Source organism: Myotis yumanensis, unplaced genomic scaffold (assembly GCF_028538775.1).
Source record: "Myotis yumanensis isolate MYYU_CA2020_CCGP unplaced genomic scaffold, mMyoYum1.0.hap1 SCAF_3, whole genome shotgun sequence".
Taxonomy (NCBI): domain Eukaryota; kingdom Metazoa; phylum Chordata; class Mammalia; order Chiroptera; family Vespertilionidae; genus Myotis; species Myotis yumanensis.
In genome coordinates, this window is record NW_027223754.1 from 168145655 (window position 1) to 168166915 (window position 21261).

The 21261-nt window shown below is 36.4% G+C and overlaps 1 protein-coding gene across 2 annotated transcripts in view; it reads right to left on the reverse strand.

The window, feature by feature from the left end:
* The window catches only part of ARID2 (AT-rich interaction domain 2), a 192384-nt gene that overhangs the window by 36643 nt on the left and 134480 nt on the right, over positions 1–21261 (reverse strand). For both annotated transcript variants that reach the window (XM_070410384.1, XM_070410385.1), the window contains exons 12-16: positions 19936–20017; positions 15651–15785; positions 14638–14834; positions 11552–14403; positions 3937–4085 (exon numbers count right to left, since the gene is read on the reverse strand). In XM_070410384.1, coding sequence (XP_070266485.1) covers positions 3937–4085; positions 11552–14403; positions 14638–14834; positions 15651–15785; positions 19936–20017 — 3415 coding nt within the window. The remainder of the gene's footprint in view (positions 1–3936; positions 4086–11551; positions 14404–14637; positions 14835–15650; positions 15786–19935; positions 20018–21261) is intronic.

A 21261-nucleotide genomic window follows, 5' to 3' on the forward strand; every position in this document is an offset into this window, starting at 1 on the left:
GGATATCTCAGCAGCAGAGGTCCTTCCTGGGGAGCCAGGGGTCCCAGACCCACACCTGGCCCTGCCGAGCCCAGGGTTCCAGTGCTGGGAAGAGAAGTCCCCGTAACTTCTGGCTGTGAGAACCAGCAGAGATTGTAGCTGAGACAAAGTGCTGCTGGAATCCTAGGCATTTTTTTCTTTTTTAAATGTTTTTATTGATGTCAGAGAGGAAGGGAGAGGGAGAGATAGAAACACCAATGATGGGAGAGAACATTGAAAGACTGCCTCTTAAACATCCTGCACTAGAGATCAAGGCTGCAACCCAGGCATATGCCCTGACTGGGAATCAAACCTTGACCTCCTGGTGCATAGGTCGACATTCAACCACCGAGCCACCCCAGCTGGACATAAGGCATTCTTTTTAAAGGGTGCAGTCAGATGTACTTGGGCTCACTCCCTCTGAGCTCCAACGCTAGGAAAGCAGCTCAACTGCCACTGGAGACATATGGGGAGGAAATGAACTGTCTGGCATCAGGTTCAAGAGCTGGAGGGGCAGCTTTCTCCCAGACAGAGGTGCTGGCAGAGGCCATTGTTCCTTTTCTGAGCCCTTCCCCCAAAGAACCCGAAGGCAGGTGCTATATCTGATTCTCCATCAACCTGATTAATTTAACAGTTAGCCCCACCCTGATGATTGCCTGAGACCCCACCCAACCCAATTTTCAGGCCCACCCAAGCCCTTCAGACTTTTCCATACAAAAGGCCTGTCTTGGCTTGTGCTGCCAATTTTCCTAAAAGACTTTCCTAAAATATCTCAAACAAGCAGCATCTGCCCTCTGCATAACTGTACCTTTTGCTAAGTAACCCCAGGCCTGGCACTAGCACCCTTGGTTCACAGCTTGGCGTCTTCTGGATACCTCCAAGCCCAGCACAAGTAGTAGCCAGCTGCAGATCATTTTGAAGCTCATGCCCAGTGGCCCTGGGCAGGGCACAAGCAATGGCTGACATTGGCCTCTACCTCCCAGGAGGCACTGATCCAATGTAACCAATAGACAGCTTCACACCATGGTGAAGCACCACCCACTACCTCCATGATCAACAAACTCAGTAGACTCATTGGGTATCTGAGACCTGCTAAAGTGAGTTCTGCTCTGTGGGGTCAGCCTGAGGGTAAATCACTCCCATTAATGTACTAACAATAATCAAGGCACAACTACAACAGGAGGGTGCACATAGCTCACATGGAGGGCACACTTGGAGCACCCAGTTCAGGAGACTGGGGAGGCAGGGCCACAGGAACCTACCGGACACCTACTACATAAAGTCACTATACCAAGAGTAGGAGCCATAGCAGCTCTACCTACACATAGACACAAACACAGGCAGGTAACCAAAATGAGGAGACAAAGAAATATGTCTCAAGTGAAAGGAAAGAATAAAACTCCAGAAAAAGAACTAAACAAGATGGAAACAAGGAATCTATCAGATGCAGAGTCAAGAGTTCAAAACATTGGTTATAAGGATGCTCAATGAAAGTAGGGGAAGAGTAGATGAACTTAGTGAGAACTTCAACAAAGAGATAGGAAATAAAAATGGAGATAGAAAACATTTAAAAAAAGCACCCTTCAGAAGCAAAGAACACAATAACTGAAATGAAATTACAGAGAATCAATAGTAAAGTAGATGAATCAGAGAATCAAATAAATGATTTGGAATATGAGGAAACAAAAAACACTGAATCAGAATAGCAAAAAGAAAAAAGATTCCCCCAAAATGAGGATAATATAAGGAGCTTCTGGGACAACTTCAAGTGTATCAACATTCACATCATGGGATGGCAGAAGGAGAAGAGAGAGGAGCAAGAAATTAAAAACTATTTTTAAAAATTACAAGAAAACTTCCCTAACCTGGTGAATAGAATAGAGATACAAGTCCAATAAGCACAGGGTCCAAAATAAGATGAACCCAAAAAGATCCATACCAAGACACATCATAATTAAAAAGGCAAAGGTTAAAGACAAAAGAGAATCTTAAAAGCAGCAAGGAATAGCAGTTAGTTACCTACAAGGGAGTTCCCATAAGACTGTCAGCTAATTTATCAACAGAAACTTTGCAGGGCAGAAGTAATTGGCAAGAAATATTCAAAGTAATGAAAAGCAACCAAAAGTACCCAGCAAAACTATCATTTAGGATCAAAGTACACATAAAGTGCTTCCTAGATATGAATCTAAAGCTAAAGGGATCCATCACCACCAAACTCGTATGTAAGACATATTAAAGGGTCTCATTAAGAAAATGATTAAAAATATGAATAATAAAATGGCAATAAATGCATATCTATCAACAATAACTTTTTTTATTGATTTTAGAGAGAGAGAGGAATGGAAAGAGAGAGACACACAGGGAGAAAAACACCAATTTGTTTTTCTACTTACTCACTCACTCACTGGCTGCTTCTTGTATGTACCCTGACCAAAGACTGAACCTGCAACCTTGGCGTATCAGGACAACACTCTAACCAACTGAGCTACCCAGCCAGGACAACAATTACTTTAATGCAAATCAAATGGATTAAATGCTCTAAAGACACAGGGTGACTGAATGGAAAAGAAAATGTAACCCTTACATATGCTGTCTACAAGAGACTCACTTCAGATGGAAAGACACAGACTGAAAGCAAAGGGATGGAAAAAGTTATTTCATGAAAATGGAAACGAATAATAAAAAACCAGCTGGGGTAGCAAAACTTACACCAGACAAAATAGACTTTAAGCAAAGACTATAAGAGAGAAAAAAAAAGGTTCAGCAATTCCACTTCTGGGTATTTATTCAAAGAAACACAAAATACTAAATCAAAAGACATATATTTATATGTTTATTCTAACATTTTTTACAATAGCCAAAATATGGAAGCAACTTAAACGTCCATCAATAGACAAACAGATAAAGAAGTGGTGCATATATACAGAGTGGGGCAAAAGTAGCTTTATGGTTGTTCATATGGAAAATAATTAATAAATAAAAATATAAGAATAAATTGTTTTGCACACTCACAACTGTAAACCTACTTTTGCCCCACCCTATATAATGGAATATGATTCAGCCATAAAAAAAAGAATGAAATCTTGCCATCCACAACAACATGGATCCACAACAAGAGGGTATTGTGCTGAGTGAAATAAGTCAGACAAAGAAAGACAAATGCCAAATGATTTCACTTACATGTGGAATCTAAAAAACAAAATAAACAAGCAGAACAGAAACAGACTCATAGATATAGAGGACATTTTGTGGGTTGTCAAAGGGGAGGGAGCTTAGGGGATGGGTGAAAAAGGTAAAAGGATTTAGAAGTACAAATTGGTATAGAATAGTCACAGGGATATAAAGTACAGCATAGGGAATATTGTCAATAATATTGTAATAACTATATATGGTGTCAGATGGGTACTAAATTTATTACGGTGATCACTTCATAAATTATATAAGTGTCTAATCATGGAGTTATAAACCTGAAACTAATATAATATTGTACATCAACTATAATTTAAAAATAAAAATATAATGAAATGAAATGAAATGAATTAAAAAACAAAAGCAAACAAACATACTAATGACTTTCTGCAAATTACTTTGTTAGAACCTTGGAAATAACATGACTCACATCTGGTATTAACATGTGTCAGATGCTAGGACAAAAAAAGCAAAACAAACAAAAAGAGCTAATATCGAAACACATTCCCTAACAGCCTACCATTGAAGCTCTTTCCGACATTTATATAAATTTCTTAGCTTAGGTGCCACTGGATCTATGTAAGCATCACTCTTAAATTAGCATAAAATATTTTTGCTAAAAATGGTTTAAAACGAAAATTTTCACAAACTATAGATGACAGAAATTGGAATGTAAAAGCATTCTAAAACAAAGAACATTTATGTATATTAAATAAAATTGCCATTTACTTTTTACAAGACTGCCACAGACACATGAAGTTGTGTCCAGGTTTTCTCACTGAATCCCCATGTTGACTAGATGCACTGAATGGAGAAGGCTGAGAACTGTTAGGCTGGCTCTGCACTTGTACAGCTGGTGAAGGCGTCATAGGAGTGTTCTGTGGAAAAGCACAACCGCATGATTTGTGAGATGACATTAGAAAACATTCATATTTTATAGTATAAGCTTCTCAGTTTGATTATGTTGATAGTTGTGCACTTCTAACATGAAATTTACATTTGTAGTTTTAATGACTATCTTTTAAAAATATTTTTTTTAATTTAAAAAATTATTTAAGATAGCTATTTTTACAGAAATATTTAGGAAGTCAGATTCCTTTATTTCATTTGACCACAGAGGCAAGATCACATTGTTGTTATTGTTATAGAATATATGTTATTTAGAATTAAGATTTTTTATATTAATAAATTAGGTAGCAACACACAATTATAGATTAAAATGACTATAAATGCACCCATTTGATTTACTTACGCATTCTTCACAAGAACAAATCAACTACAAATTATTATTTCTTTGCATATTTCCTTTTAGATTTTGTAGTAAATGTGACATAAAGCAGTGTACAGTAGAAAGCAAAGAAAATTTGAGTAAAAAAAATAATGTAACCATTTAAGTAAAATGTTGTCAATCTTATTTTGCAGTAAGATGTTTTAACTAACAACTTTAGTTTTTAAAGTTGCTCAGTTATAAATTTGGATGAATAATACAATTGAAAGGATTCTAACTGTAAGTATTAGCCTTTTAAATATAAGGTGTTCCCCCCCTTCTATATCCCTTTCTCTCTGAAAAATACATAAATAATTATAATGTAGCTTAAAACAATTTGAGGCAATACATTTTCTTTGAATCCTTAACTTAAATTTCATTTATAAAATGACAAAGGGAAAAATACCAAATTTCTCCTAGTAATGGTGGCACATTTTCAAAGCATTCTTTAAAGACAATAAATTTAAACTTTGAGAAAATATACTTGCTCATTTATAAGGAAATATTGAAAATGGTTGGGTAAAGTTTAGTTTAAAATTTCTGAAAGTCTCCGATTAAAAAGTCGTAATAATTTTTTTAAAAAATAGACAAAACACAAACATATAAGGCTGCATAGCATAAAAGTTAGGAAGAAAATAAAATGCTGAAAAAGTTCTCAGAAATGTAAATTCATACAATACTGTGAGTTCCAAGCTCTAAGGAGAAACAATCCACTTTTGGGATATGATGAAATTGTTTCTATAATAGGATCCCACCCTTAAGAATGCATGAAAAACATGCATGTTAGGGCAATGCAGGTGTGTCATGGATAAGATGTGAACTTTCCAGCTTGACAGATCAGGACTCAAATTTCAACATGCCTTTTTTTTCTGTATTGATTAAGGTATTACATATGTGTCTTTATCGCCCCATTGCCTCCCCACCCCACTTCCATTCATGCCCTCACCCCCCTGGTGTCTGTGTCCATTGGTTATGCTTATATGCATGCATACAAGTCCTTTGGTTGATCTCTCCCCCTTATTCCCTCCCTCCCCTACCTTCCCTCTGAGGTTTGAGCATCTGATCGATGTTGCTCTGTCTCTGGATCTGTTTTAGTTCATCAGTTTATGTTGTTCATCAATATGCCTTTTAACTAGCTTTGTGACCTTGGGCAACCTACTTATTCTCTCTGATCCTCAGTTCCCTCTTCTATAAAGTGTAAGCAATAAAATCTGCCTTATGAAGACTAAAGAAATTATACATGAAGAGCCTAGCTCTAGATTCTCAATAAATGGCAAGTGTTACTATTATTGTTATTCTAATAGAGAAGTCCAGAAGGGAAACAAAATTTTGGAGGAAAGATGATTTATTTTGCTTTGGGGACAGTGACAGATCACCAACTACAAATGTCTATCAACACAAATTAATGCTGGAAACATGTATCTGACAATGTATTGTACTGCATATTTTTCAAAGTACAATTTAAATGCTGTTTTAACCCTTTTCGGTCCAACCTCGAGGCTGACTCAACAGACCAGGCGCTAGGAGCAGGTCCAAAGTTGAGCAATAACATTAAAAAGTTCAACATTCAATCCCGTCAATTAATTTGGACCAGACTGTTTGAATTCCAAAAATAACATTGGACCGCAAAGGGTTAAGAAGTAGGTCGTTTACATAAGAATGCAAAATATATTTCTTTCTGGATATAAAAGTTTACTTTTTCTTTACATTCTTGTTTGCAGTGACTTGCCAAATCATTAGCTGTATCCCTAACTGAAATGTAAATGTAAACGTAAAGTAGATTTCCAAGAGATGTTTTTTGGAATGGTTACTCTCGAAGAATATTCTGTATCAATGCTCTACTCTATTGAGAAAGAGCTAATTTTTACTATTAGGTTCTTCTTTTAATCAAGACAGAAAAGGCACAACTCCCACAGTGAGTGACCAGAAAAGTAAAATTAACATGAAATGTTAGTTAATGTAGCAGGTGTGTTGTTGTTGTTTTTGGCAAAGATATTGCTCTTTGTTAAAATGAGAAATTATAATCTTGCTTTCCTTTATCACCTTTTTAAGAGTAAATTATGGCTGAAAATTCTCGTTTACACTATTTCCTGATATAAAACTTGAAATCTCAGGCTCTTAAATCCTTACTTTCTTATTAATTAATATTAAACTTTAAAGACCTTAAAATAAATTTAGATTATTCTAAAACTTAAACATTTCAATCTGTTAGAAAAACTATAGCCATATCTATTTTTCTCAAAATCATTTTTATTAAATAATAAATTTTTCTTTGTTCAATTCTAAGTACACATTTTGAAATCATTTATAAAATGAAACTGGTTAAGGTAAATAAGATGATGAATAAACCAGACACCAGGATATCTAAGATCTAACCGAAGGAACTGGGAAAGTACATTTTAATGACGAAGTAAGAAGAGATAGTTCTAAACACTTGTAGAGAAGAAGAAATAGATTTACTCTAACTTTGTCTAAATGTACAGATCTTTTCAGACAGAATTAAGACAACAATAGAAATCATGGGAAACCAGATGTTCTTTGTGTAGGTGGGAAATTTACTTCAACACTTAAAAATGAGGATTTTGTACAAGATAACATCTCAGGCTCTTCCTGCTTTAACATTCCCTCATTTTCTTAAACTATGAAGTTTTTTTCTCTTGTTAAATATAAACCAAGTTAATACATTCCAAGCCTCTCTTGTAAGAACACACTGAGATATAAACAAAAAAACTGTTTAGTGGTAATGTCTTCCTTAGTTATGTACTTCTGGTCTACAAATTTGAACACTAGTACTCTAAAAATAAAAACCCCAAATCTTATTCTCCCAATTCTTGCTAAAGTGATCTATGCTGCCCCTTTAAGGCTACAGATCTGCTTGCTGATGGGTTGAGTAACTTTTTAAGCTCAAATTTCTATATGTCAACTAAATACCAATTTTAGAAATAAAGAATGGTGCTATTTTCAATAAATTACATTCTTGATGAGAATACATAGAAGTTTAGTACACAAAGAAAGGAACCAGGAAGATACCAATATTCACAGTTTACACAGTACCAATTTAGGAAAGATTCATGTGTGAAGGACAGGGAACTGGGAGCAACATATAAAAAATACTTTAAATAGGCACATTCTTAAGTAAACTGTTTTTACATACAAGAATTTGGCATATCATCAGTCCATGAAATTAATAGATACAGGCATGTTCAACATGTGTTTTACATGCTCCTGAGAAAGACAAGTCTTTAGGTAAGTATTTATAAACTAAAATGTTTCGTTTTTCAATTCATTTTTCCTTTTTCTTTATAACTTCAGAAGATATCAATTCCTAAAGAGCGGAAGAGGGTAGCATTTCGAGAAACTGTTTCCTGTATCTTGCACTTTAACTAGCAAATATAACAGAATGAAATTAAGTAACTATGAATAAAAAATTTGCCTTGAAGTAAATATAATTTATTTTGTATTTATATAAACTACTCATTTAAAATACTACTGAAATACAAAATCTATGATCATACAATTTACTTTCATATATTGTTCTCTATTGCTAAATTTTTCCTGAAATTAAATTAATGCAGCTGATTAATAGGAGAAGGAATAAACTCCAAAAAATGAAATAACTATGGTATTAGAAAGGATTAGCTGTGGCCATTCTCAGCAGGGACATTTCCTGTAGACTTTCTACACCCGAGCATTCTGCAAGTCTGGAAATCCCTTCTTGGGGTCCAGATGCCTCCTTAACATCTCCAGATCCCTTAAACTTGTGAAAATAATGTTTGGCTAAAAAAAAAAAAAAAATTCACATTTAAAATCCTCTATTTCATCTACTCTTTTAAGGAACAAATTCAAATGTAAAATGTTGTTAAACTATGGTCTAAAATGTAACTTTAAGAGTATATAAAGTAATTTAAAGAATCTGGGCAACAATGAAAATGGTTTTCTCTTAGCAGGCTCTTTTTAAAAAAATTTATTGATTGATTTTAAAGAGACAGAGAAGAAAGGGAGAGGGAGAGCGAGGGAAACATCGATTTGCTATTCCATTTATTGGTTGCTTTCCATATGTGCCCTGACTGAGGATCAAACCCACAACCTTGGTGTTACCAGGATGATGCTCTAGCCAACTGAGCTACCCAGCCAGAGCTATTAGCAGGCTCTTAAGAAGGTCCAACAGTCTATCCTTCAAAGGAAACCTATGATGTCATCTTTAACAGTATCCTATACAGGAAAACAAAATACTACCTGCACCATAACTATGTAGCAGGCACTGTGCTAAGTACTATACATAAGAATGCTGGTTTTTTTACTCTCATTCTCATAGACACCATGTATACATCTCTTTTTCCTAGCAAATATTTAAATTTCTACATGCCAACCAAATGCCAATTTTAGAAATACACTACAATTTTAATACCCAGATTAGGAATAAATGGATGACTTTTATGGCTCAAATTAGATGCATATAAGTCCAATGTATTAAGAGTTTTAGCATTAATGTTCTAAAATTATCATTTAATGGTACTCACATCCTATATCATAATAGTTCAATTAATGAGTATGTTAGATATAAAGGGGCTTTCTAGAATTTAAAAAGGAACCTTTTAGAATAATGGAGAAGTAAGTTTTGGTTTCAGATTCACACCCAGGTTTCAGTCCTTGTACCACTTCATATTTGTGGTGAACAATATGAAGTCAACATGTCGGTGACTCTGGGTGACTTATTTATGTCCTGGGACCTCATCTCTAAAATATAATTAAAATTTTTACCTAATAGAGTTGTGAAGATTAAATGAGAAAATGCTTTAATACAAAGTTCCTAGCACAAGTTGTTGTCTTAGCTAGTATTATTGTTTTTGTTACTTAGGTATCATTATGGAATATATTCACATTGAAAGATTAAAGATACAAAAAATAAGGGTTGAAACAATTCCACAGTAATGCAGTTTTTCTCTAATTTGGCTTACTCTATAGTAACTATTAGGATTATAAAGGTATATACAGGGAATGAACAGCAGGCACATAATCAAGATGAATTGGGAGATTATTAAATATAAGAAAATTATAAAAACCCAACTAATTGAATGTTTATTACATGCTAGACATTACACTAACATTTTTTTAGTGTTTAATAAAAAACTCAATTTGTAGAAGTTTGAGTAAAGATGATTTAGTATTTTCCATCCAAACTCAATATTAATTATTGCCATGTTCACAACATCCACTAAAGAATACTTAACGTATTTAGGTACCCTGAAATACATCTAAGCAATACTAACATATGGATTACAATCTCATTATGCCCCCAGAGCAGCATTGTCCAGCTTTATCCATTCACATGAACAAAGATATATATTACGGATGAACTATTCTGAAGCAAGGGATCCTCTGTTCTTTCATCTTTAAAAAAAAAAAAATATTTTTATTGATTGCAGAGAGAGGAAGGGAGAGGGGAGATATATTGAAACATCAATGATCTGAGAGAATCATTGATTGGCTGCCTCCTGCACACCCCCTACTGGGGATCGAGCCCAAAACCTGGGCATATGCCCTTGACCAGAATCAAACCTGGGACTCTTCCGTCCGCAAGTCGACGCTCTATTCACTGAGCCAACCTAGCTAGGCCAGTGATGGCGAACCTTTTGAGCTCGGCATGTCAGCATTTAGAAAACCCTAACTTAACTCTGGTGCCGTGTCACATATAGAAATGTTTTGATATTTGCAACCATAGTAAAACAAAGATTTATATTTTTGATATTTATTTTATATATTTAAGTGCCATTTAACAAAGAAAAATCAAACAAAAAAATGAGTTCGCGTGTCACTTCTGACACGCGTGTCATAGGTTCGCCATCACTGGCTAGGCTGTTTTTTCATCTTTTGTTTGCTTCCTCTCCTTTCCCCACACCTAGGTTTAGTACTAATGCTAATAACGACCATAGATCTGCTATCATCACCATAAGCACAGAAAAGAAACCCAAGCCAGGAGAGTGCTAGTCGAGTTGGCAAGTCACAGAAGGTTCTGGCTATGTAGTAATAATTAAGAAAGAAAGAGTGAAGGAGAAGTGATCCAGGAAACAGGTGAGACACAACTGTTAAGTGAATCCCTAGTTTCAGTAGAAGTAGCTTATAGGATTGTCCTTAAAGTCTTTATAGGCTAATTGAACCCTCAATATAGTAGCACTGACCTAGAAAACACATTTCTTTACAAAGGCATGCAGATGGAATAGAAGATATTAAAAAGGGAAGAGCAGAAACATGACAGTAGAGCAAAGGAATAAGAAACACAAAATTAAAATTATCAAATAGCTGAAACAAATTGAAATTATACTAGTAAATAATATTTTTAAAAAAACAAAGGCTACTAATTCAATACATAAATATAACAAGAACACACTTGATAATTCTTATGGCATTCATCCTTTTTACAGAAGTACTATGAAAAGAGATTTAAAAAAGCCCAGACGTGTCAAAATCAAATACAGAAATTCCCTTTTGGAGTACTCTTAGCAGCAACACTACGCCACCCCACACTCCAAGAGACAATTACATTTCAAAAATTCTCCAAAAGATTAGATTACAAGTGCTTCTCCACCTTGGGTCTACAGAATTACTAATTTGGATTTATAACAAAATAGAGTCTTTAAACTATATGCTAAGTCAGCGATTTTCAACCTCTTTCATCTCATGGCACACATATACTAATTCCTAAAATTCTGTGGCCCATTTGACAAAAGAATAGTTATAAATTTGATTCATTCACACCAGACGGCTATTGTGTCGGCCGTTGTCATTTTTTTATTTGATAATCTAAGGGAAAAAGGGTCGGTCCTCCTGACTAAATAGTTAGGTATTACATGTTTTAAAAATTATTGGGGCACACTAGTGTCCCTCTTGTGGCACACAGGTTTAACAACTGAAAACTGTTTAACATTACAAAAAACAGAGAAAAACAACAGCTTGAGTACATTGATAACCTGACAGTTAACACTTCAAGGTGAGACAGAAAAATAGTACATTTTCCCCTAAAATAATATTTCCAGATCAGAATTTTTAAAAGAGCAATGTAACAGTAGAATGACTTACCTGTGGGACCACATTCTGTATGTATGATGATGGCTGCTGCTGCTTTTGCTGAACAGCACTTTCTATTGCTACTTTAGCTACAGTGCTTGGATCTGCTCCTGCTGGCACAGCAACCATTGTTGCACTGCAGCCAGCATTGTTGGGGTCACTGATTGTAACAATTCTAACGCCTACTTTATTTGGAATTCCTGTGACTGTTTCCCTATCATTATCCTCTGCTGGCCTCTTTACAGTTTTGCATTCTGCTGTGCCATTTGTAGACCGAACATCAGATGGTAGGGCAGGAGAATGGGACACTCTTGATCCTGAGTGGGGAACTATGATTTGATGTCCCTGTATGACAGAGGTTGTAGAATGTGGTGAGACAACCACACTTGGGCGTTGCTGAGGCACATCTGAATTCAAACTTGAAGTTAGAGGTCCATTAGGCAAATCAGTACCACTAAATTGCTGTGTTGCCACATTTGAAGTCTCCTGTATACTGCTCACAGATGGTGAACCACCCAAAGTTAATACAGGTCCATTAGAAATTCTTTCTAGTTGATCACCTTTGGCAGTATCTTGCTGAGTGGCATCTAGTGTCCCTTGTGGTTCCATTGGAGATATCTCACCATTTCCTACATGATTGGAAGTTTTGTGATTTGGAATGTTTTTGCTTAAATGAGAACCATCTCCTTTATCAAAATCACAGATTCCATTAACTAAAGGTTTTCTCAAATCACTTTTGATATCCTGCATGTCCACTTGTTCTGAGTTCTGTTTTCCAGATGCTCCATTTTCACCTAATTCTAATGATGGCCCATTACTAATTAGTGAGCACTGATTAGCCTCACTTTGAATTTTCCCTGAGTTTGAAGGAGGTAGACTTGAGTCACTGTACTTTCTCCCATTTAAAAGACTTCCCACCTGCATTTCATTTTCTTTTGTATCCCCATTGCTGGTGTTCATGGTTCCTCGTCTGCAGGACGGGTTCTCCATGACTTCAATTTTACGTTCATGAACATGTAAACCTGTTGCTTCTTTTGCTTCCTCCTCCTTTTGGCAAATTATTTTATCACCTTTGAATGGGGGAGTAGCAGTAGTACAAGATGATTGTCCAGCTGGAGATGCTTGACTGGCTGGAAGTGTTTGCACCTGAAGTCCAACTCCTGCCTGGGTCCCGCTCATGGCAATTCCTGCTGGAGCAATTAGCTGAGTTGCATTTCCCTGACTCACAGTTGCAGTTGCAAAACTTGTATTTGGCACAACTGTTATGGTTACCTGGTTGCCTGAAGTCCCTTGGAAAATGGTTGCTGGGCTATTTGAGATCAGTGGACCTGGCAATATTTGTAAGTTCGAGATGGGCACGGTTTGCACTCCCCCTGTGGATGGCATTGCACCTTGGACCAACTGAACATTTTGCTGCCCAACTAACAGCTGCTGTGCTGGAGTTTGCCCCTGCATTCCAAAACCTGCTGCTTGGTTATTGGCCACCTGGTATACCACCTGAGGGCTAGGAGCTCTTGCATTATTAGGGGGAGGAACCTGTGGAGCTGGGAGAATAAGCTTACCACCTGGAGTTGAAGGACCACGTTTTGGAAGCAGCAACTGTTTTATTAGGCTTGACTCACCAGAAGCAGACTGACCAACTGCATTTGTTTGCTGTGGTTGAACTTGCATCTGTACTTGTGGCTGCTGAACTTGTACTTGTACCTGCTGAGGTGGAGGTGCTGGTGAATGCTGTTGCTGCTGTCTTTTCACAGATAGCATTTGACTGACAGTAGGAGGTGGTCCCTGTGATTGAGGGGTGGAAGAAGATGACATGGCAGAAGGGACTTGGTTATTAGAAGCTGGGACAGGTGATGGTGAGGAAGATGGAGTTATGTTTGGTTGTCCAGTTAGCTGAACTGTCTGACCAGATGGAAGAGCTGCTGGATTAGCAAGAACAATTTGGTGAATGGCTGGTGCATAAGTCTGACCTTGTTGAGCTGGCTGGCTTACAATCACTACACTTTGTTGGGTTGGCTGCTGTGGTTGTTGAATAGGCTGTTGTACCACCGTTGATGAAACTTGCTGAGAAGGGAGAGGTTTTGGTGCAATGTTCTGAAACCCTACCCTTGAGGGTTGTGGACTTGGGACACCAGCAATAGTAACCATTTGTCCTGTAGCTACCTGAAAATTCTGTACTGAAGTTGCTGAGACAATATTAGATGCAGAAGTTGTTACATACTGTGGGGGTGCTATGATAACAGTGTCTTGTGGCTGGCTACCAGCTGATGTCTGTTGAGATGAAGTTTGCACAGGTTGGGGTGATGTGGTGATCAACTGTTGACCCTGTGAAACTGTAGAAGTACATGCTGGCATGGTCTGTACTCTGCCAAATATATGACTCTGTGGGACAGTTTGTTGAATTACAGTAACAGGAGTGCCAGAAGGTATCTGACCTGGTACCACGGTGTGTAATGGAGACTGTTGTGGAATTACAGATGGATGATGAAGCAATGTCTGGGAATTTACAACTGTAACAGGCTGTGGCCCTGTACTATGATTCTGAACCACAGAACTCTGTGCAGCTCCTCCTCCCACAGCAATACTAACAGGAACTGCTGTCTGGGGTATAGAATTCTGGATCATTGTAGCCTTAACAACTTCACAAGGAATTGGAGCTTTATTTTGAATGACAGTCACCGGAGCATTTTGTTGCTGGTGGGTATGAACTGAAGGATTTGGTGGAATTCTTGAAACAGTCTGTGCCATAGTATGAACACCTTGTACTGGAAAAGACATTTGTGTTGCAGTCAAATTTGAAGATTGATTGGTAACAGGAGTCCTCTGAAAATGGTTTCCTACAGTTTGTGGTCCATGAGGGATTCCTGAAAATATAGGGGAAAAGTCAAACTTTATAATGAAATAACTGAAAACTGCACGTAGGAATTGTTTACTTAAGACAAGAAAATAGTTTTAAGAAATTAATATCTAACAACTTTGCATCATATGATTAAATAACAGAAAACACTATTGGAAAAACAAGGAAGAGTTATACATTTTAATGTATACAATATACATTTCATTAACTTGGTAATATTTAAAACAATAAAAATTATTACCTGCAGGTGAAGGACTTGTAGATATATCAGGAACAGAATCAACACGAACAACAGGAGTAGAAACTGGTTGCTGCTGATAGTACATCTGAATGGGAAGTGGTATAGCCCTCCGTTTTACTCCTACTACATGAATATGCGCCTGCCCACTATTACTGGAATCCTCCACTCTCTTCACTGAATGATTTGGAAACACCGTTCTGTAAAGTACACAATACTCAGTTTTGATTACTAGCACACGAGCAAAAAACACTAACTTCTAACAATGTTTACACAACAGCAGCAATCTACTCATTGCTACTTAGGTATAAATCAGTGTGATTCAAACAGCTATGTTCTGCAAGGGTGGGAAGCAGAGAAAGAAATATAAAAGATCAATTCTCCAGTTTTTAAAATAACTATTTATTAACATTGTTGGGTTTTAAACAGTTCTACTGCATATATAATTAACAAAAAAGCTGCATCTAGGCAATGCCTATTTTATGAATTTTGTAAAATGTCAAAGAACTTTAATATTTGAAGAGTGTTAGTTATAGCTTATTATTCAAGATTAAAAAGGGCAAAAGTCATGTCTTTAACATATAAAAGTAGGCAGAAAAAAAGCAAACTGAATTTCTTCCTTCTCTTTCTTTGATAAACCTCATAATGTTCAAACATAAACACCAGATGTGATGTCCAAAATTGCCCTGTATTTAAACTTCCACCATACTAACAACCTAATTATATGAAATTTTAAGTAGTAAAGATATTTATATGGTATTTTATAAGGGAGAGGTTTTGGTGCAATGTTCTGAAACCCTACCCTTGAGGGTTGTGGACTTGGGACACCAGCAATAGTAACCATTTGTTTCTTTCACCAGGTAGGGGAAGTTTTCTGTCATTATTTCTTCAAATGGGTATTCAAGATATTTATATGGTATTTTATAAAGATATATATATGGTATTTTCTCAAGAATAAGAAGAGTTGTAAGTGATGTAAATTAACTGTACTTGAAGTTAAGAACTATGAATCCTACCTAAGACATTTATAAAATCCAGTTGATGTTAGGATTCCACCACGAGCTAATTTACTGCAAGTTGAGAGGTACTCAGAATACATTTCTGCTCGAGAGACAGAACAATCTGGATTTACTTCAAAATGAGCATTTAGCCTAAAAGAGGAGAAAAATAAATTGCATTATGCAATACACTATAGGAGAGTCTATATTTAAGTATGCTACACCATATGAAAGCAATGTATTATAAACTAATAATTATGCCTAGTCAAATTTTACTGCTTCATATATTATTAGCAAAAATACATGCTATCTTTTAGACAGACTAAATCAAATAAAGAGATTAACTATTTAATCATACTTATTTTAGTGTAAAACATCATTAACAACAAAATAAAAACTGTGTTCATATTCCAGCAAGAACAGATTTGGTCTGTTGGCAACAAATATTCTGCAACAAATAGTTTTACTTAGTGAATAAATAAAACTCAGGTTCCTGTCTTGTAATAATCAAAATAAAACAGAAGTTCCCAATTATGAGCTATTGCTATACACTCTCATTCCCCACTTCAGAGAATCTATTCTTATAGATTATTTCAAACTTCAGTTTGTCTTTTTCATAAAGCGATTTCCACCTACAAGTTAGGATTGGAGGCCTAGTTACCCTTATAGGACTCTTTCTAGGACTTACATATGTAACAGGCCAACTTACAACTGTTTCTTGTAAACTGCATCAAATAATAAGTATGATAAAATAATGGCAAAAAGAGTCTCTCCCCTCCCCCCAGAAGTGGCAGAAATGTGCAACTGAGATTTATAAGACCAAATTTATACCTAACACCACACATTTTACAGTGGATATGGTACATACTTTTTTCTTTTTCTTTTTTTTTGAATTAAATCTTTATTGTTCAGATTACAGTTGTTCCTCTTTTTTTGCCCCATAGCTCTCCTCTACCCAGTTCCCACCCCACCCGTTGCCTTTACCCCCCTCCCCCCCACTGTCCTCATCCATAGGTGTACGATTTTTGTCCAGTCTTTTCCTGCACCCCCCACACTCCTTCCCCCCCCCAAAATAGTCAGTCCATGCCCTTTCTATGCCCCTGATTCTATTATATTCACCAGTTTATTCTGTTCATCAGATTATTTATTCACTGGATTTTTAGATTCACTTGTTGATAGATGTGTATTTGTTGTTCATAATATGTATCTTTACCTTTTTCTTCTTCTTCCTCTTCTTAAAGGATACCTTTCAGCATTTCATATAATACTGGTTTGGTGGTGATGAACTCCTTTAGCTTTTTCTTATCTGTGAAGCTCTTTATCTGACCTTCAATTCTGAATGATAGCTTTGCTGGGTAAAGTAATCTTGGTTGTAGGTTCTTGGTATTCATCACTTTGAATATTTCTTGCCACTCCCTTCTGGCCTGCATAGTTTCTGTTGAGAAAACAGCTGACAGTTCTATGGATACTCCCTTGTAGGTAACTGACTTTTTTTCTCTTGCTGCTTTTAACATTCTCTCTCTGTCTTTTGCTCTTGGCATTTTAATTATGATGTGTCTTGGTGTGGTCCTCTTTGGGTTCCTTTTGTTTGGGGTTCTCTGTGCTTCCTGGACTTGTAAGTCTATTTCTTTCATCAGGTAGGGGAAGTTTTCTGTCATTATTTCTTCAAATGGGTATTCAATATCTTGCTCTCTCTCTTCTTCTGGCACCCCCATAATTCGGATGTTGGTACGCTTGTAGCTGTCCCAGAGGCTCCTAACACTATCTTCATATTTTCGGATTCTTTTTTCTTTTTGTTTTTCCGGTTGGGTGTTTTTTGCTTCTTCATATTTCAAATCTTTGACTTGATTCTTGTGATCCTCTAGTCTGCTGTTGGAACTCTGTATAATATTCTTTATTTCAGTCAGTGTATGCTTAATTTCTAGTTGATCCTTTTTCATAACCTCGAAGGTCTCACTAGATTTCTTGAGGGTCTCAATAAATTTATCGGAGGTCTCACTAGACTTATTGAGGGTCTTACTCAATTTATCGGCAGTTTCTAGAAAATTCTTGAAAAACCTTATGAGTGTGGTTTTGAACTCTATATCCAGTAGTTTGCTTTCCTCCATTTCTGTCATTTGTGACCTGTGCTTTGTTGCCGCATTTTTTATGCTTCCCTGTGTTGATAGGGTGGCTTTGTGTGCTAGGTGTCCTATAGGGCCCAGTGGCTCAGCCTCCCCAATTACCCGAGGTGGACACTCTTGGTGCACCCCTTTGTGGGCTTTGTGCACAGTCTTGTTGTAGTTAAGCCTTGATTGTTGTAGGTATCACTGGGAGGAATTGACCTCCAGGCCGATTGGCTGTGAGAATCAGCTGTGTCTGCAGTGGGAGAACTTCTGTGCTGGAGACACCCTTCTGGGGCAAGAGTTGCTTCGGTGGGGCTTTGGTGCTCACTGAGTCTGCTCCCTGAGTGTGTCCCTTATGGATCTGAGGAGTTGTAATCTGGATGGTCCCACTCTGACAACTGGGTATTACTGGCTCTTGGATCTAAGGAGGTGCTAATTTAGCCTCTGTCTGAGGCTACCCAGCAGGAGCCCACCTGTGAAGCAATGCAAGCTGCTGTGGGGCCTTGGGTTCTTTTGGAAGTTATGGGTTTTTCTGACCAAGCTGCAGTTTGTTAGGTAATTTTCAGATTGCAAAGGGCCAGGCCTTTCATATGCAAAAGTCTCTGCGCACAGCTTGGGTGGGGCGGGGTCTCTGGGGATCAACAGGGCGGAGCAAGCAGCTATGGCTGCTCCTCAGTCCTTCCCTAAGAGGCCCCGCTTCTCAGTGTCCCGGTAATCGCTGCAAGTACCTCTGAGAGAAAGCCACCCTCAAGTTCTGACCGATGCCAGACAGTCCAGTTTCTCCTGTATGAGTCTGGGTCCCCAGAGACTTGCCCGGAACTGGAGTTCAGAGCAGTCAGAAGCTTGAGACTCCCTCCCGATTGAAAAAGACAACGGTGTCCTCAGCTGCCAGCCCTTTCCACGTGAGCTGCATCCTCAGCTGCCAGCCCTTTCGGCGTGCGCCTCCCTACCTCTGCCCTTTACTTCCACACCGCACTGCCTCTGAGTCTCAGTGTGCTTTTCTCTTTCCTTCTAGTTGTAGAATTTCCACTCAGCCAGCCTTCCTGTGGTTCTGGATGATGTCCATTTTGTCTTTTAGTTGTATTTTTGAAGTTGTTGTGCGAGGCAGCAATTTCCGGTGTTTACCTATGCCGCCATCTTGGTTTCTCAGTACATACTTTTTTCAACTTTCATAAACCTTTGAGTACAGAGTTTTCAAAACAACTAGACACAAAAAACTTTTTTTGTTTTCAATGTAGATAAACATTTCCTAACATTATTGGAAGAGATTCATCAAGTATAAAGGGTCATGGTATAACTATATAGAACGTGTGGAAAGCAAATAATTAGAGATATTTAAAACCATAAACCTGATTTAAGTAAAGTAGAAAAGTCTAGAGAAAATTGTCATAGGAACAAAGATATGAAAGCACCAAAAATATGGAACACAGAATGACAGAGTATGGAATGGGAAACAAATAATGTTGGAGAATAGAGAAAGGGATCAAGGAAAGAAAGTTTTAAAAGTAATACTTCACAGGAAAATAACCTTCATTTCAATTTGTTAATCTTCTAAATAAATTAAGTTAAAATTCATAAATAATGCAGAGGCAACTATCTAAGATAAAATGAAATCGAACTTTTTTTTTCTTCAGAAAATGGCTGATATATAACTTCTCAATCTTCTCAAGAAAATATTATTTTCAAAGTTGCTCATTTCATTCAATATAGACAAACTGGCTAGTCTATCATTTGATTAGTTTCCCCTTACTCACAAAAAGAAAAAATTAACTAGCAATGAATAAGAAGTTTTGCTTTTGATGAAAAAGATGAGACACTTAACAAAATGTGGTTTTATTTTCTTAATGTCAGTCCAATTTAGTTTAATAAAACCTTAATTTGAGAAAAACAAATTCTACAATCTGAAAAACTTTATTTTCTACAAAGTCAAAGAAAATTTTTTAACACAAATTTTACTCTGAAATTAGGTGGTGTAATTTAATAAAATTCTAGTCAAAGACTTATAATTCTGAAGATTCTGATAAATATTTTTCTTTCAAATAATTCCAAAATATAGGTGAAATAGTTTTACACTGTCCATTCTTCGTATAAATGATATTCTATTCTAATTGAAAAGGATGACTGCTGAAATACATTTCCTTTTCTCTTTTGCTTTATTCTTCCCAAAGATAAAGCCTTAATAGAAATAAACCACTTACCACTGACAAGCAAACTTCTCACTATCTATTTCCACTATTCCTGGAGGTGGAGCAACATGTTGTGCTATAACTGCTCTGGAAGCTAAAGAAAAAAATACATTTACATCACTTTTAAAAATTTAGTCATTATATGACATATTTAGTTCATGGATACTGAAGCAATTAATATTCACAATGAATACCTTTTAAAAAGGTATATAAACATAATGAAAATGTAAAAATTTGAGAAAGAAACTTATAATGGAGCACATATTATACCAAGCACTGTCTTAGATGCTTTATATGAACTATTTTTTTTAACCTTACCATCATTCAAATAATAACAATAATATGGATTATATCGCTAATATAAACTTTCTCCCATGGGTCAGGCACTAGGTTAAATACTTTACATTCATTATCTTTCTTAATTCTTTTGTGAGATGAGTACAGATAAGGAAACTCAGACTCAAAGTGATTATAATACGTAACCCAAAGTCACAAAGCTCAGTTTATCAGTAAATAAGCACCTCTCACGTCAGTTACAGAAGCAGGTTGTATCAGAAATTACATCTCTTTTGAATTTAAAAGATGAATACTGACTCTATTAGTGGCATATATAAAATTTCTGAGATAAGATTAACTTAAAGCTGAAATGCTATGCTATATAACAAAGGAAATAAAAACATTAAAAATATGAGTTAATATAAACATATAAGTTATATATAATATGAATCTCACATATTTATATGAACTATTTATATTATACTATTTCACCACTGAATCAGCATGATTTTATAATTTTTAAACTTATAAAATGAACCCACTTTTTGGCAGGTGACATTTTAGCAAAACTTCTCAGAATCCTCAACAGAACAAATGCATTTCTAAGTTACTGGAAGTAGAGGCGCTCCATAGCACAGCCAATCTGTGAATGATCGAAAGCAATTCTGACCTTGTTTGATCAGCCCCCGCCTCCCCACATTAGAATAGCAGCTAATAGCAGTCATTTAGTGAACATTTACTCTGTAATAAACCACTTACATTGTTTGGTTCACTATTATGTATAGGTCTAAATTTAATTATCCCCATTTTGCAGATTAAAAAATTAAAGCTCAGAGACTAAGTTCACAAAGGAACACATGATAGAAAACAGCAAAGTTGGTGTAGATGAAAAGCCTTCTTCTAGGAGTGGTGGATTTGAATCCAGGTTTATTACATTTCAGAGTTCATACTGTGATATGCTGCTGCTTTTTTTTTTTTTAATGGACTGATTGGGGGGAGAGAGAGAGAGAGAAAGAGAGAGAGAGAGAGAGAGAGAGAGAGAGAGAGAGAGGAGAGAGAGAA